The sequence below is a fragment of the Zonotrichia leucophrys genome, chromosome 1 (assembly GCF_028769735.1).
Source record: "Zonotrichia leucophrys gambelii isolate GWCS_2022_RI chromosome 1, RI_Zleu_2.0, whole genome shotgun sequence".
Classification (NCBI taxonomy): Eukaryota; Metazoa; Chordata; class Aves; order Passeriformes; family Passerellidae; genus Zonotrichia; species Zonotrichia leucophrys.
Genome location: NC_088169.1, coordinates 115,095,132 through 115,109,069, shown reverse-complemented (window position 1 = coordinate 115,109,069; position 13,938 = coordinate 115,095,132). Strand labels below are relative to the sequence as shown.

The 13,938-nt window shown below is 48.2% G+C and overlaps 1 protein-coding gene across 5 annotated transcripts in view; it reads left to right on the top strand.

The window, feature by feature from the left end:
- Nucleotides 1-13,938, top strand: part of GDPD5 (glycerophosphodiester phosphodiesterase domain containing 5) — a 101,485-nt gene that overhangs the window by 35,520 nt on the left and 52,027 nt on the right. For 4 of the 5 annotated variants that reach the window (XR_010442294.1, XM_064728292.1, XM_064728260.1 and 1 more), the window contains exon 2: nt 5,948-6,122. Coding sequence is in view for 4 of the 5 variants with exons in the window: in XM_064728292.1 (XP_064584362.1) it covers nt 6,006-6,122 (117 nt within the window). In the remaining variant the exon portion in view is untranslated. Of the gene's footprint in view, nt 1-3,314; nt 3,450-5,947; nt 6,123-13,938 lie in introns of those variants that run through there. The other variant, XM_064728273.1, reaches the window with a different exon arrangement.

Here is a 13,938-nt window from a genome sequence, read left to right as displayed (position 1 = left end):
ATTTCAGAGCTGTGCCAACACCTTGGCCTGCAAGGTTGGTGCAGAAAGCAGAGATTGTGTTTAATTATTGCTCTGCCAGAAGTTTATACAGGTTTTTCCTGTGCCCTGTTCCTCCTCTTCCACCCTTTCAAAGTTGCAGGCACCCAGTCCTGCCTCACTTTGTGGAAAACATTGAGGAGCTCTGTTGCAGAGGGCGTGAGTCCGTCCTGTGCTTATTTATTTAGGGAGATTAAAGTCTAAGTTTTTCTTTTGTAATCCCTTTGAAGTATTTATCTTTTGAAGTCTGAATTTTCATTAACTGGAAGTGCACAACCCCCGAACTACACGCTGCCCTAGTTTCAAAGCTGTAATTTTATTTTTTGTAGAAAACATTTAAGAGAAATAAACAACAGGTCAGACCCACAGGGGCTCCACATCAGCCAGATCCTATTTGGGATGTGTCTGTTTGGGTAATTCCTTCCCACTTTGGGGACTCCAAGGGGCTCTGCAGGCTCTCCCTGGGTTGGGATGTAGCCATGGATTTTTGGGATCTCAGGGATGTTCCCCTTCTGAGTGCTCTGCAAGACCAGCACATGGCCTGTAGACCTTTCTTTCATTTTTTATATTTGTTTTCCCTCCCCTCTTATTTTCTGCCATTGAGGCAGCAGCACTCAGCTTTAAGGACAAGGCTGTTGTGCTTTCCTGCCTCAGCTCCCATCCAAAATATTCCATATGCACATGGCAGTGGGCACTTTGCTGCAGTTCATCTTTTTTGTTTGTTTGCCAGGGGGAAAAAAAAATAGATGTTGACTGGAGTTTTGATATATATCTGCTGCTTTTGTTTGTGCAGTGTTATCAGTGTAAAAATGAATGTTTTCAGCTTGGAAAAAGTGGGTGGGAAACCTCTGGCCCAACCTGGCTTCCAGAGTGGGGAATAACAATGTGTGGGGAAGAATAACCCAGCTGGGCATCCTCTACCCCCAAAATTAATCACCTGAGGCTGTTTTCTGGCTTTGGGGTGTCCCATTCCTGCCTTGAAATGAAATCTTGGATCTTGCAAGCTGAGATGCTTTGGGTTTGTGCCAGCAAAATGTGGAAAATAGTGCTCAGTGTGTGTGTGTGCATCTCAATTTCCTCCCGTGGGAGTGGCCAGAGCAAACAGCCCTCAGTAATAGCTTGTTATTAAACAGATGGGGATATTGACCCTCTTCCATTTCCATCTTCCACATTGGGGAAAGTGAAATTGCATTACTTTGGCTTGGATGAGTTCAGTGTATTAATAACAAAATGTGTATGAAAACCAATGGAGAGTGCATTGCAGATCCCAAGAATTTAGATAATGATTTCAGCCCTGGCTGGGCCATAGAGATTTCTCTTCCATTTTTCTTTTTTTGTGCACAGAGCTGTAGAGTTTGCTCTGGAATAGGTTAATTTTTTAGAAAGCATTTAAGGAAAATCAGGATTTTCCAGTATAATTAGGGAAACGAGTGACAAGCAGCCTTACAAGCATATCAATAGGGCTAATTGATTATCAGGCATGTTCTCACCTAATTGGCAGAGGAAATTATTTGCTTAACAAGGTTTTAAGCGTAATTAGATTGATACAAGTTTTAGTAGAGATAGAGATGTTGAATTTACAGAGGTTCTTGATAAACAGTGATCCCAGGAGTCACCAACAAGAGGCAAAACACTTCTTTTAATATGGAAATCAGTAGAATCTGCCAAAACAAAATGACATAAAAAAATTAACCTCAAATCCCCCTGTATTTTTTATGTTTATATCTATTGCTAGTGGGGTGAATTTTGGGAGATGGGAGCCTGTGTGCTCAGGGCTTGCTTTGGTTTTGAGCCTCTCCAGGTGTGGGGGGAGCAGGTCCTTCTTCCCCTCGTCCTCCCCACAGTTTCTCCTCTCTGGAACCTTGTGGAAAGCCAAGGTTTTCCATGGGATGGGCCTTCCCAGCCGTGCCTTGATAGGTGGAGATCCTGTAGGTGTCTTCCACATCTGCATGGGTGTGGGGTTGTTGGAGAAAATTGTGTGTGTGCCTCTCTCCAAATGCTCGGCTTTGCTCCGATGTCTCCTGAGGCTTCAGGATTCCATGGGCTGGTGTGGACCTGGCAGTGCTGGGCTCATGGCTGAATTCCCTGATCTTAGAGGGCTTCTCCAGCCTTAATGGTTCCATTATTTCATTGTTCACAAGTCTCCATTGAAGCAGCCTTGGCTGTGTTTTGGGTTTTGTTTTGGATGTGCTGATCCAAACCCTCCTGAGCAATCCATGGTGGGTTCTCAGAGCAGGCCTCTCCGTGGTGTGGCTGGAAGGGCAGGAATGCTGCTTGGCTTTTAAAAACCACAGAACATCCTGAGCTGGAAGGGACCCACAGGGGTCAGTTCCAGCCCCTGTCCCTGCACAGACACCCCAAATCCCACCCTGGGCATGCCTGGGAGCTCCTGAGCTCTGTGCCCATTCCCTGGGCAGTGCCAGCACCTCTGGGGATGAACCTTTCCCTAAATCCAGCCTGACCCTGCCCTGGCACAGCTCCGGCTGTTCCCTGAGTGCTGTCCCTGTCCAGAGAGCAGTGCCTGCCCCTCCTCTTCCTCCCTGGGGAAGTTGTGCCAGCAGTGAGGTCTCCCCTCAGTCTGCCTGAAGGGGGATCCAAGGGGAGCAGCAGGCCTTGGGAAAGGCTGTTAAACCTGCTCCTCCAGGGCTGCATCCCCACTGTTTACTCAGAGCACTTCAGGACTTGCTGTTGCTCTTCCCCTCACTAAAATGAGGGCCTGAGATGCTTTAGTGATTGGTCTGGATTGCTGCCTTCCCTCTCCAGTCCAGGTTACTGAATATTGCCCTGAGACTACAGGGATGGAGCAGTTAACCCAGAGAGACAAAACTCAAAATTTTTTAGGCCAGATCTCCCCAGAGAGCTTCACTTTTAAATGTGCAACTCCAATTCTCCCTTCTTTTTTTTTTCCCCCTCCAAAGCTGTTTGGAAAGGAATAATGTGTAACCAATACCTCCACTTCAGTATCTCAGAAGTGCCGTGTGTGCTAATAGGCATCCTGGAGCCTTTGGAAAATGCTCCCATTGTATTTCTAGATGGAATCTGCCCTGCTCCCCCTTTTTGGATAAGTGAGCTGGTTATTCAGCTCTGAGAAGCTCACAGCCATTGGCAGATGATGCATCTTGAAAGTCAAGGTTGAGAGCATGAGTGGGTTTGTGTTTTCTATTTTATTTCTTTCCCCCCTCCTCCCTCCCTCCCTCCTGGTGCACGTTGCTGGATTTGAATAATTAATGCCTGTTGTCTTGCTTCCTGTTTTCATTTCTGTATGTAATGCTAACCAGCAGTGGGCTGAATCATTCATGGGCTGCTCTCTGCCCCTCGGCAGCTGGAGATGGCATGGGAACAGTGAAACAGTGATTGGGAGGTGCTGCAGGCTTTGTGCTGCTCCCTGGACCCTGGTTCTGGCAGCAGGAGCAGTAAGTATTGAGCCCATGCTCCTGGCCAGGCCAGGCTCTCTGGGCAGATGCTATCAGTGTGGTTTCTCTCCCTGCAGCTCCTGTTACTGCTCAGGTGTCCGTGTGCATGGAGGGGAGGGTGGCTGCTGGGTGCTGTCCTTTCCCACCTGTTTTGGGCTTTGATGGAGCTGGTTGTGATGTTCATGGAGAAGAGTGAGTGATTTTAGGCTTGTTGGTTGTGCCTCATGCAATTACACTGTATTTAGAAGTGGATTTTTAAAAAACTCACCTTAGTTTTTTTTTTTTTGTCATGGTGCTTTTCCTGAGTTTTTGTGGAGTGCAGCCTGGAATTCTGGGCTCCTTTGCAGTGAGAGGAACCAGGGTGGGAGCTTCACTTACAGAGCCTTGTCATCTGTCTTTTCCCTTGGGCACTGCCAGGGATCCAGGCACAGCCACAGCTCCTCTGGGCACCCTGTTCCACCCTCCCAGGGCAGGAATTCTCTCCTGTCCAAGTGATCAAATGAGATTAAATTTAAAAAAACCCAGTGAAAGCTTTTGTGGATGGAGCTGGCCTGTCTGCCCTCCTGCCTTGCATGAGTAAAGCAGGGAGAGGTGGAAAGCAGGAGAGATGCTGTCCTTTGGAGAGGAATTAGTGCAGGATTACTTGGAACAGCTACAGCCTTCTAGGCTTTCAGGCTGGGAATAAGGGCTTTGGCTGGGGAGTTGTTAACAGGCTGTGAGTGATTTTTACATCTTGCACAGAGCCCTCAGCATCTTGTACATCCCTCCACACTTGGAATCTTGAGGGCAGAGAGCAAGGTTCAGCCCAAGAGCTTTAAGCAGCATTTCGCACATCCTCAGTGCCTCTGTGCCATTGTGCCCTGGCACAATGTGGGGAGGCAGAGGGGAGGCTCATTTCCTGGGTGCTCTGGGAGCTGAGGATGGGCAGGCAGCTTGAGCAGGGACTGATGCTGAGCTTTATGAACAGCAGGAGGAGAGGTGGGACACGGGCACAGGGAGGTGACCCCGACACGAGGCCATGGACGTGGCACAGCAGCACGGGGAGATGAGCAGCAAACAGCTCTGCCAGGCTGGCTGTGCTGTCCCTCTGTCCTGCCTGTCACCCCCAGGGAACGAGCAGGGCCACGTGGGGAGCTGGGCTGGCCTCACATGGACCTGTGGGTCGTGTCAGCGCCCCGAGCAGCGCGGGGAGCTGTGCTGAAAGCACAAAGGTGCCTCTGTGTCTGGGGAGGGCACAGGGCTCTGGGGACAGCCTGGTGACAGCTCTGCAGCCACAACAGCCTCTGGGACGCTGAGTCCTGATTAAAGTGTCAGGGCAAGGCTGCCCTGGGCTGTCAGCACGGAGTGTGAATGGACACAGACAGACAGGGGCTGGGAGGGGTGAGCTCTCTGTGTCCCTGCTGACATTTCCAGACTCCAGCACTGCCTGCAGCATCCCCTGCTGCATCAGCTGGAGTGACAAATACAGTCAGCCCTGCTTGTGCATGCTTCCTTCCATGGGATGTGTCAAGGAAAAGCTTTTAGGTGGCTGGTTTATCTCCCTAAGCCCAGCCATGCTTTCTTGATCCAGTTGCTGCTCAGCTGTCACAGCTTTGCCCCAGACCTGAGCCCTGGGAATCCCACATGTAAGGAAGCAAAGTGTTTCCCCAGGAGAGGGTGGATTTACACACCCTGCACACAGCCCTGCTCTCTCAGGAAAGGGGGCACGCACTGTGCAGGCTCAGCTGCTGCCAAGCCCCACTGCCAGCCTGTGGTGATGCACACAGGGCTGTGTGGGGCTGTGGGTGCCCACCTGGGCTGCAGGAAGCTGTGGGAAACCTGTGCTGTGGGACCAAGCACAGCATCCAGCTCTGCATCCTGGGAGTGCTTGAGAGGCTTATAAAGGGAAAGGGCAGTATCTGTAGTACACATTTTGTGTATACACACTCTGTATTCCATATTCTTGGGGCTGTCCAGAAGTTTGGTCCTTGCTGGATCCCTTCCAGCTCAGGACAGTCCCTGATTCTGTGATGCTCCTTGTGCATGGAAGTGATTATTCCTTGTCTGGGGCTGTTTTGCAGGCTCCATGGGATGCTGACACTAAACTGCTTTAGCTTGGCTCAGCCTCAGCTCTGTGGAGGTCTCTGAATTGATTTTCAGGTTGTTCTTGCAGAAGCTCTGTCTCTTTTCACTTCAGTCATTCATAGGAACCCAGTCACCTGGTGCAGATCCTCATCCTGCTGCTTTTGTCCTCACGTGGCTTTCCCTGATGTACACTTTGCTTTTGGTGGTGTGGGAGAAGCTGCAGGAAGAAACCAAACCTGCAAACTAATTAAACTTCTTGGTCTGGTTGAGTAACGAGTGGGAGATGTTGGCCGGGCTGGGAACAGATCTGATTCTCATCCCTGCCTCAGCCAGAGGACACGGTTAATTATTAAATTGCTTGTTAACGTATTGAAATATCGCCGGGGATTTTAATTTCCTTTTTTGTTGTTGTTGTTTCCTCTGCTTTGCCCCAGGGCGCTCCCAGGAGCTGATGGATTAGTGGCAGCAGGCTCAGGAGGGGCTGGAAGGAGCATGGTCAAGCACCAACCCCTGCAGTACTACGAGCCCCAGCTATGTCTGTCCTGTCTGACCGGGATCTACGGCTGCCGCTGGAAACGGTACCAGCGGTCACATGATGACACCACCAAGGTGAGCAGGGACAGGGCTGCTGCCACCCCGTCCCCCTCCTGATGGCTTCTTGCTTGGAAGGATGAGAGATTTGGGGTTTTTTCCTTATGTATTGGCTTGGATGTTGGATGGGAGTCGTTGACCACGGCAGGAGGCCGTCCCCATATGGTCGGCGTAGAGATGGGCACAGTGAGGTTGGTCATGGGGCTCCAGGGGACTGAAAGTGCCCAAATCTGTTTACATTGGGCTAAAGGGGAACACTTTCCTTGTGGCTTTTGACTCCTGCTGGTGCTTGCAGCACCCTTGGCTGGATATGTAAGTTCTGTGTTTCTGCAGAATCCCTGCCTTCGTGGTGTGGTTTCAGTAGGCATGGTGGTATTTGGTCCCAGAAAGGACTTGGTGATCTTGGAGTCTTTTTCAACCTTTATGGTTCTGTTCTTGATGGTGGTTTTTGGCCCCAGAAGGGACTTGGTGATCTTGGAGGTCTTTTCCAACCTCTATAATCCTGTTCTTGAGTGTAACAATGAGTTTGTAGGTAGGGGAAAAGGGTGCCCAGAGCTGCCCCTGGATCCCTGGCAGTGCCCCAGGCCAGGCTGGACAGGGCTTGGAGCACCCTGGGATAGTGGAAGGTGTCCCTGCCATGGCAGGGGTGGCACTGGATGACCTCTAAGGTCCCTTCCAGCCCAAACCCTTGTGGGGTTCAATGGAAGGCAGCAGAAGGTGAGAGCAAGTTGGGGTGAATGGGAAAGCTGTTGGAGGTGACTCTTCCCTCCCCTGGATAAATACAGATTGTAGGAGCTCTGCCAGAGGGAATCCAGGCTCAACTTGCACCTCCCCTCGTGTTCTGGGCTGGGAGATGAGGTCTTGTGATGTGTTGATAGGAAAAGTGTGAAAATATTGCTGTCAAAAGCACCCTGTTACATCACCTGGGTAAGGATTTTGTTTTACTGTTCTCCTGTACTCCCATGTTGCCTGGAATGGCTTTTTAAAGTGTGCTTACAAGTTAAATTTGGGGTTTTTTTCCCTTCTTTAAATCCTGTTTCATCTGGAAGTGCTCCCAGGGGACCCTTTGGTTGCCTTTTGAATGCTGAATTTCTCTCTCCTATTGCTTGGGCTCCTCTGTTCTGTTTTTAAGCCTATAACAGGGATCTTCTTGGCTCTGGAGTGCTTTTCCTCGTGGAAAAGCAGCTGTGAGGGAGCAGCCAGGGCTGTGTGGCAGATCCTGTGCCAGAAATGCTCCTGGTTGTGAACTGCAGCCGTTGTTGGTGGTGCAGCTTGGCCAGGAGCTCCCCTGTGATTGCAAAGTCACGCCTGGAGTTTGTGCAGCCTAAAAACAAATTTCCTTTTGCAAAGTAAGAATGTTGGTGCTGTTTTCCCTCTGCTTCCAGCTTGGTCTGGGTGACCATTTCAAGCCAGCAGAATATTGCAGTTCTAAGCTAAAAAATTACAGAAAAATTGCCATGAATATTTCAGTGAAATCTACCTCTGCTTGCATTACCAAAAAATATCAGTGGCAGCTTTCCAAGTCTGCCAGGAATTTCCATTGGTTTTTGCTAGTGCTGGAAAGGAATTCATTGTGTTTAAAGGTAGCTGATCCAGGCTTTAAAACATGTCCAGTGTGAGCTGGTCTTTGTCAAGTCTTTGTGAGGCCTCACTTTGGTAAAGGAGAGATGGAGACAGCAGCAGGAGTAGGAGAAGAAAGCCCAAAATGAGCTGCAGGCTGCGTTACCTGCTTTCTTGTTAAAACATCAAACTCCCCAGAATAAAAGGCTTTCATCCAAATTTGGATCATGACCCAGCCTTTCCTCCATTTCTTTAGCTGATGCCTGTGAGTGTTTGTTGTCTGAATTGTGCTGCACCTCAACAGCCGGAATCTTAATGATTCCTCTCTTTTTCCTTCAAATCTATGTACATCAAGCTTGCTACTCCACATTAAGAAATTACATGAAAATGAGAATTTTAATTGGACACCTGAGTTCTAAGGGATTTTTTGAGAGGCAGCTTCCTGGAATTGCCATTATCCTTTGCTTTTATCTGACCTTTGAGGATGAGGAGAGGGGCTGGAGGCACACAGCCAATATACTCTGATCTCCTTTTAAAATTTTGAACATTTGCAAAATTCCTTTTTTCTATTGTGGGCCCTCAGCTTTAATGGCAAGATCCCCTTTCACTTTTTTTTTTAATGTTTTTTTAAATGAAAGACACATGAAGGAGGAGAAATGGTCTTGCTGAGATTCAGATCATTAAAATCTCTGTAGCTGGTGTGAGGAAGGAATTTCTGATCTAACCACAGCTTGTTCATCACATATTCAACCAAGGATATGATGAAGTCAGTGTGTGGAAGCATTTTTAAAAATTATTATTATTGCTTCCAAACCTCTGTTGTTTGTACGCAGCAAATATCATCCTGGTGGATGATATTGGGAGAGGGGACAAAGATTTCCTCCCAGAGGAAACAGCAATGATAATTTTTTAATCTATCCAGCAAAAAGAAGCCACTTTTATTGACTGGCTGGGCTGAGCTATCAAACATGGTCTTTCTCTCCAACACAAATCTCCTAATCCTCTTCTTAATTGCAAGTTGTCTGAACTGTGAGGATGTGGGAGGGGGAATATCCAATAAAGCCTCTCCCTGCCTTTATCTGCTGCTGCTCACGTAGCTGCAGATCTATAAATGATATATCAACCCCTTCCTTCCTATGCATTGGGCAGTCCCTGTCAGGATTTATGCCCCTCAAGTGAAATGTGTGTGATTCCAGAGAGTCCATTTGGTTAAATGCATCACATGACCTCCAGCTGAGGCTTCTGATGGCTTTTTGGGGTCCTTTTGTGCAGAGATAAGTGAGGAGCTGTGATCCATCAGCATAATGAATTGCAGGGCTGTGTCTGGGCTGTGTGTATTAATTCACTCTCTGGTGAAATGCTCTTGTAATTCCCGCTTGGCCAGAGCTGTGAAATGACCTGAACAGATGATCTAAGCCACGGGCTTTGGAGCTGGGACTTTGTCAGGGCTGATTCCCAAATGGCCAGAGGTCACTGGTCACAGAAATTGCTTGCTTTGCTGCAGTCTGCAATTAGAGGATGGGTTCATTTGCCCTTCTCCGTGTGTTTTTCAATTTGTGAGGGTTTCAGCCCGCAGGCCTGAAGGCACAGGAGCTCTTGAGGCAGAGGGGCTCTCTCAAGGTTGTTGGATTTGAGGCTGGGCACTGAAGCATTGGATGTGAGCAGTGACTCAGAGCTGAGTCCCCATGAATGGATGTGTCCAATCATGTTGGCTTGATGGGCTAAGTGCAGGGAAATCCAGTCATTCCATTAAATATCAATGTGCTTTTTCGTTACTGTTCCTGAGGGTGCCCCCCTCATTAGAGGGGTCTGGACTAGATGATCTTTAAAGGTCCCTTTCAACCCAAACTATTTTATTATTCTATTTTTTCCCCATGATGCTTGGAAATGAAAGGCTGTGTTTAGGGTTTTCCACATCACTTAAAGATCCTGTAAAATTCACCTCTGAGCCTTTCACTTTACAGGGAGGCTGTGAGGTGGATGATTGTCCAGGGAAGCTGTGACAGCTGAGCCAGGCAGGAATTGCATTTGCTCTGTGTGGAGCCTTCAGCCCAGACCTGGCAGGGTGTTACTGGTTTTAACTGGGAATAGCACATTTTGGCCTTCAGGAAGGAGAGGACCTCTCTCAGACAGGGCAGGATCCTGTGGAGGACTGGCAAGGAGCAGAGAGCTGCTCCAGCCTCAGGAACTGGGATTAACCTGCCAGGACCTTGCTTCTCTTTGATTTCCACACCCTCCTAGAAAGGTTGGGATGAACCAGCTTGTTCTGTGTCAAAAATGTTCCCTATTTCAGCAAAGCTGCTTTGGAGGATGGGAATTCCCAAATCCTGGAAACCCCAAAAAGCCACAGGGTTGGAGCCTGATCTTGTGGTGCACCCTAAATATTGTCAGGGGGAGAATGTTTGATGCTGAATTTGTGGTGCAGAATGCCAGTGGGGGAGAGTCTGCAAAACCCATTGAGTGTGGGGCCTGGGCTGGGATTATGGGCTCAGACTGGTGATTAACAGGCCCTGGGATTTGTAAAGCTTTGGAGGTGTCAAAGGTTTTTCCTGCAGAGCATCTGCAAAACGTGGCTTTGGCTCTGAACAGCCAGCTCTGAACTGAGCTGCAGCTGGAAAAAGGGGGAGAAAAGGGGGCAAGGAGGGATTTTGGGCCCTTAGAGCCAGCCATGTGTTTTTACAGGGATTTCTTCCCTGAGTACAGCAATGCTCCTCCACTCTGAGGTGCAGCCACTCTCATAAAATCCTGACTGGTTTGAATGTGCTCCATCAGCTCCTGGTTTAACCCATAAGGGAAAGCCTTTCCAGGCTCTCCCTGTGAGTTCCCTGTACTGGTTTTGACTGGGTTACAGTTAATTTTCTGCACAGCAGCTGCTGTGGTGCCAGATTTTGGGTTTGTGACTGAAACAATCTTAAACCAATCACTGGAGATTTTTTACACAGCATCAAGGTACAGTATTTTCTAAATTCCCTCCGAGAAAGGGAAAAAATTGAGGTGTTTTTTCTGCTTGTTTTCCTAAACAAATGTTTTTTCTCTCAACTGTGTAGTTGTTGTTATAGTTAGACTTTTACAATTGAATTATATAACTTCCAAAGAGGCAATGGGAACCTGTGATCCTGTTAATCCCAGGTTAATTAATTGTGTTGGTCTTTACTTAGACATTTAGTCCCTTCCCATGTGTGGAGCCATGAGTGTGAATTTTGAGGAGAGAAAATGAGAAAAGTGAAATGGCCTTGACATCGTGGAAGTTTGACTTGTGAGAGTCTCCATGTCAGAAGTTCTCTCTCTGTTCTTGACAGAATAGTGAAAAATTGTGGCCCTTTTCCAGAGGAGCCTTGATTTTCCTCACCCAGAGGGAAGTGAATGTGACCTTGCTGCCCTGGAGCTGGGCTCCAGTGATGTACTTTACATTTGGGGTTGAATTTGCCTTCTACTTCACCAACTCTGCTTTTCCAGCCTCTCTTGTGAATTCCTGGTGTCCTGGAATAGATCCAAGCACAGCTGGGCTGTGACAGAGCAGAAATTGTTGGAGAGCAACTTTTCACTGTGTCCTTACTGGGTGGTGGGTGCACTGGGAGGGTGCAGGGGCCAATGGAAAAGGCTTTTTATCATCCTTTCTTTTTTTCCTATCCAAGTTGAAGGTGGTTTATTTCTGTCTCTCGTAAAAGTAGACTTTGTGGAAGTGCCTCAGGGATGCTTGTGGCTCCAAAATGACCACAAAAATGAACTAGATGAGAAGGAAACCCGGCCCCAGTGGGAGTAAATGAATGAAATGGCAGGAATAGGAAGGAGCAGGGTTAGTGTGTGGTGATGATCCTTGAGAAAGTGTGCTGATGAAAAGGTGGAAGCTGGGGAAGGAACCAGAATAGAAAGGGTAGGGTTGGGAAGGACTTTAAAGATCACCTAATTCCACCTCCCACTATCCCAGGTGGCTCCAAGCCCCATCCAACCTGGCCTTGGACATTCCAGGGATCCAGGGGCAGCCCCAGCTTCTCTGTGCCAGGGCCTGCCCACCCTCACAGGGAACAATTGCTAATTCCCAATATCCCATCTAACCCTGCCCTCTGCCAGTGTAAAGCCATTCTCCTCTCTCCTGTTCCTCCAGGCCCTTGCCAAATGCCCCTCTCTGCAATAATGGTTGAAATCTGTGAGGTGTGGCTTTCCTGGCATTGGTCACAGGGCATTTCAGCATCTGCCAGGCTGTTGTTTTGGAGAGGACTCTGCTGCCTGTGAGGTCTGGGTGGGGATCCAAAGTGCTGGGGTTCCAGGAATGCTTGTGGTTTCAGGAACTGGGAACCTCTGTGCTGCTGACATGTCTCGTTAACAAAATTGATTAGCAAAGCTGAAAACTGTAATGTCTCTTTGTTGTTGGCTGTGAAGCTGATCTGTGATTTTTGTTCACTGTCTTGTGTGTTCCTCTGGGAAAGGAAACTTGGATTTAGGAGTGTTTGGTTTCAGATTTAAGCTTTTTCTCCAGATTGGTTCCAGAAGAAGTGTGGCCAAGCTCCAGAGTGGGATTTCTAGGGTATAGCCAGCCATGGCTAGAGGTTTTAATTGCTTTTTTGGTTTCTTCTCTTTGTACTCATCTCAACCTTGAAAATTACTCTAATTTTTTTGCCTTTGTGCCATGTTTACAGTGAGGTGTTAAAAGCAAAGCTGGTGAACTGGTCTGGACCCATAATTTCCTCTTGATGTGCAGTTCTGAGCCTTTATTTGGCAGCTACTTGTTTGCAGATGATGTCAGCAAGCACTTGAGAGTCAATTGACTTGAGTGAAGTCAAATGAGGCCCTTTTGCTGGGAGAATTATGGAACAAAAAAAAAATGAAACAACTGAGGCTTTGTTTGAAGTGTGCACTTGCAGCCTGTGACTCTTAGAAACTGAATCAACTTCCTTGTGAGCTCTCCTGAAGCTGGCTGTGAAGTCAAGGTTGACTTTTGGGTGACAAAAAGCAGTGGCACTGGCCAGCAAGTGGAGTTTATTGTTCAGATCATGCTGCCTGTGCCAAAGGTGGCCCTGGGTCCGAGGAGAGCAGCTCTTGTCTCCTTGCCCATCAGTTGGGGCTGTCTGAGGCTGCTGGGCAGGCACCAGGCTCTTGATTTGAGGGGGATGTGAACAGCAGAAGGTTGGAGACTTTAACGTTCCCCTTATGCCAATTGAGCCCTTGCTGGACTCCAATTCCCAACCAAATTCTAGTGAGATCAGATCAGCTGGATGCTCAGCAAAGGGAGAGGAAAGAGACCCCAATCCTTGTCCCTTTCAGCAGAAACCAGCCCTTCTCTTGATTGTAATCAAGAAGAGGCCTCAAAAATGAGGCAGTTCCAACCTTTCCCTATGCCAGGTTGCTCCAAGCCCCATCCAGCCTGGCCTTGGATATTTCCAGGGATCCAGGGGCAGCCACAGCTGCTCTGGGAACCTCACAGGGTGGGATTCCTTCCCAGTATCCCATCTGATGATGCTTGGGGGGAGAGAGGGGTGGTTTTGGTGTTGATGTGTTGGCTCTTTGCTCCTTTCACCACAAAACTCTTTCGTTCTCGCTCACTGCTGTTCCTTTAAGTTTGACATTTTCTCACATGACTTTTTGCGGCCTTTCTGGAAAAACAAACCTGGTTCCTGTAATTCAGAGCTTGTTGAGGTGCCATGTCTGATTTGTCACCACTCAAACCACCCCACATCCTGGCAAGCCAGCCCTCTGTGGTGGCTGTGCCTCCTTGTCTGGGTCTGTTCCTTCCCCAGCACGCTCAGGTTGTGTCAGAAGTGGGGGTGTAGCTGAGCAGTATCTGCAAAGGATCTCTCATTTCACTGCTTTTTTATTTTCCCCATTGAGGTTGATGCAGATTTGCTCCGTGTGTGTTTGCAGGATTTAGTAGCTCTGTACTCAAGTCTGACCAAATTATTTTGCTGCTGCCATCAGGGATTCCTGCTTCTCCAGCCAGGAGGGAGGGATAAACAGCACAAAGCAAAGTGGAACCTGTGATGGACCAGTGGGCTTGAAATATCAAAGTTTTTGTGTGATGAGCCAGCTCCAGCATTTAAATTTACTCCCAGGATGGCTGATTGTTTATTTCCTTTCCCCAACACTTCACCCTTGAGATTTAAAAAATAGCAATGAATAAATGAGCAAGCTTCTGCCTGCTCTCTAGAGGGATGCTGCCTTTGGACACTCAGCTGCTGCTGGGCCTTGTGGCTTCATTTGGTTTCCCTCTGGCACTGCACTGAACCCATTTAAATCTCTCTTAGGGAAAAATAGGTAAATCCCTTCCATATGTCATGTA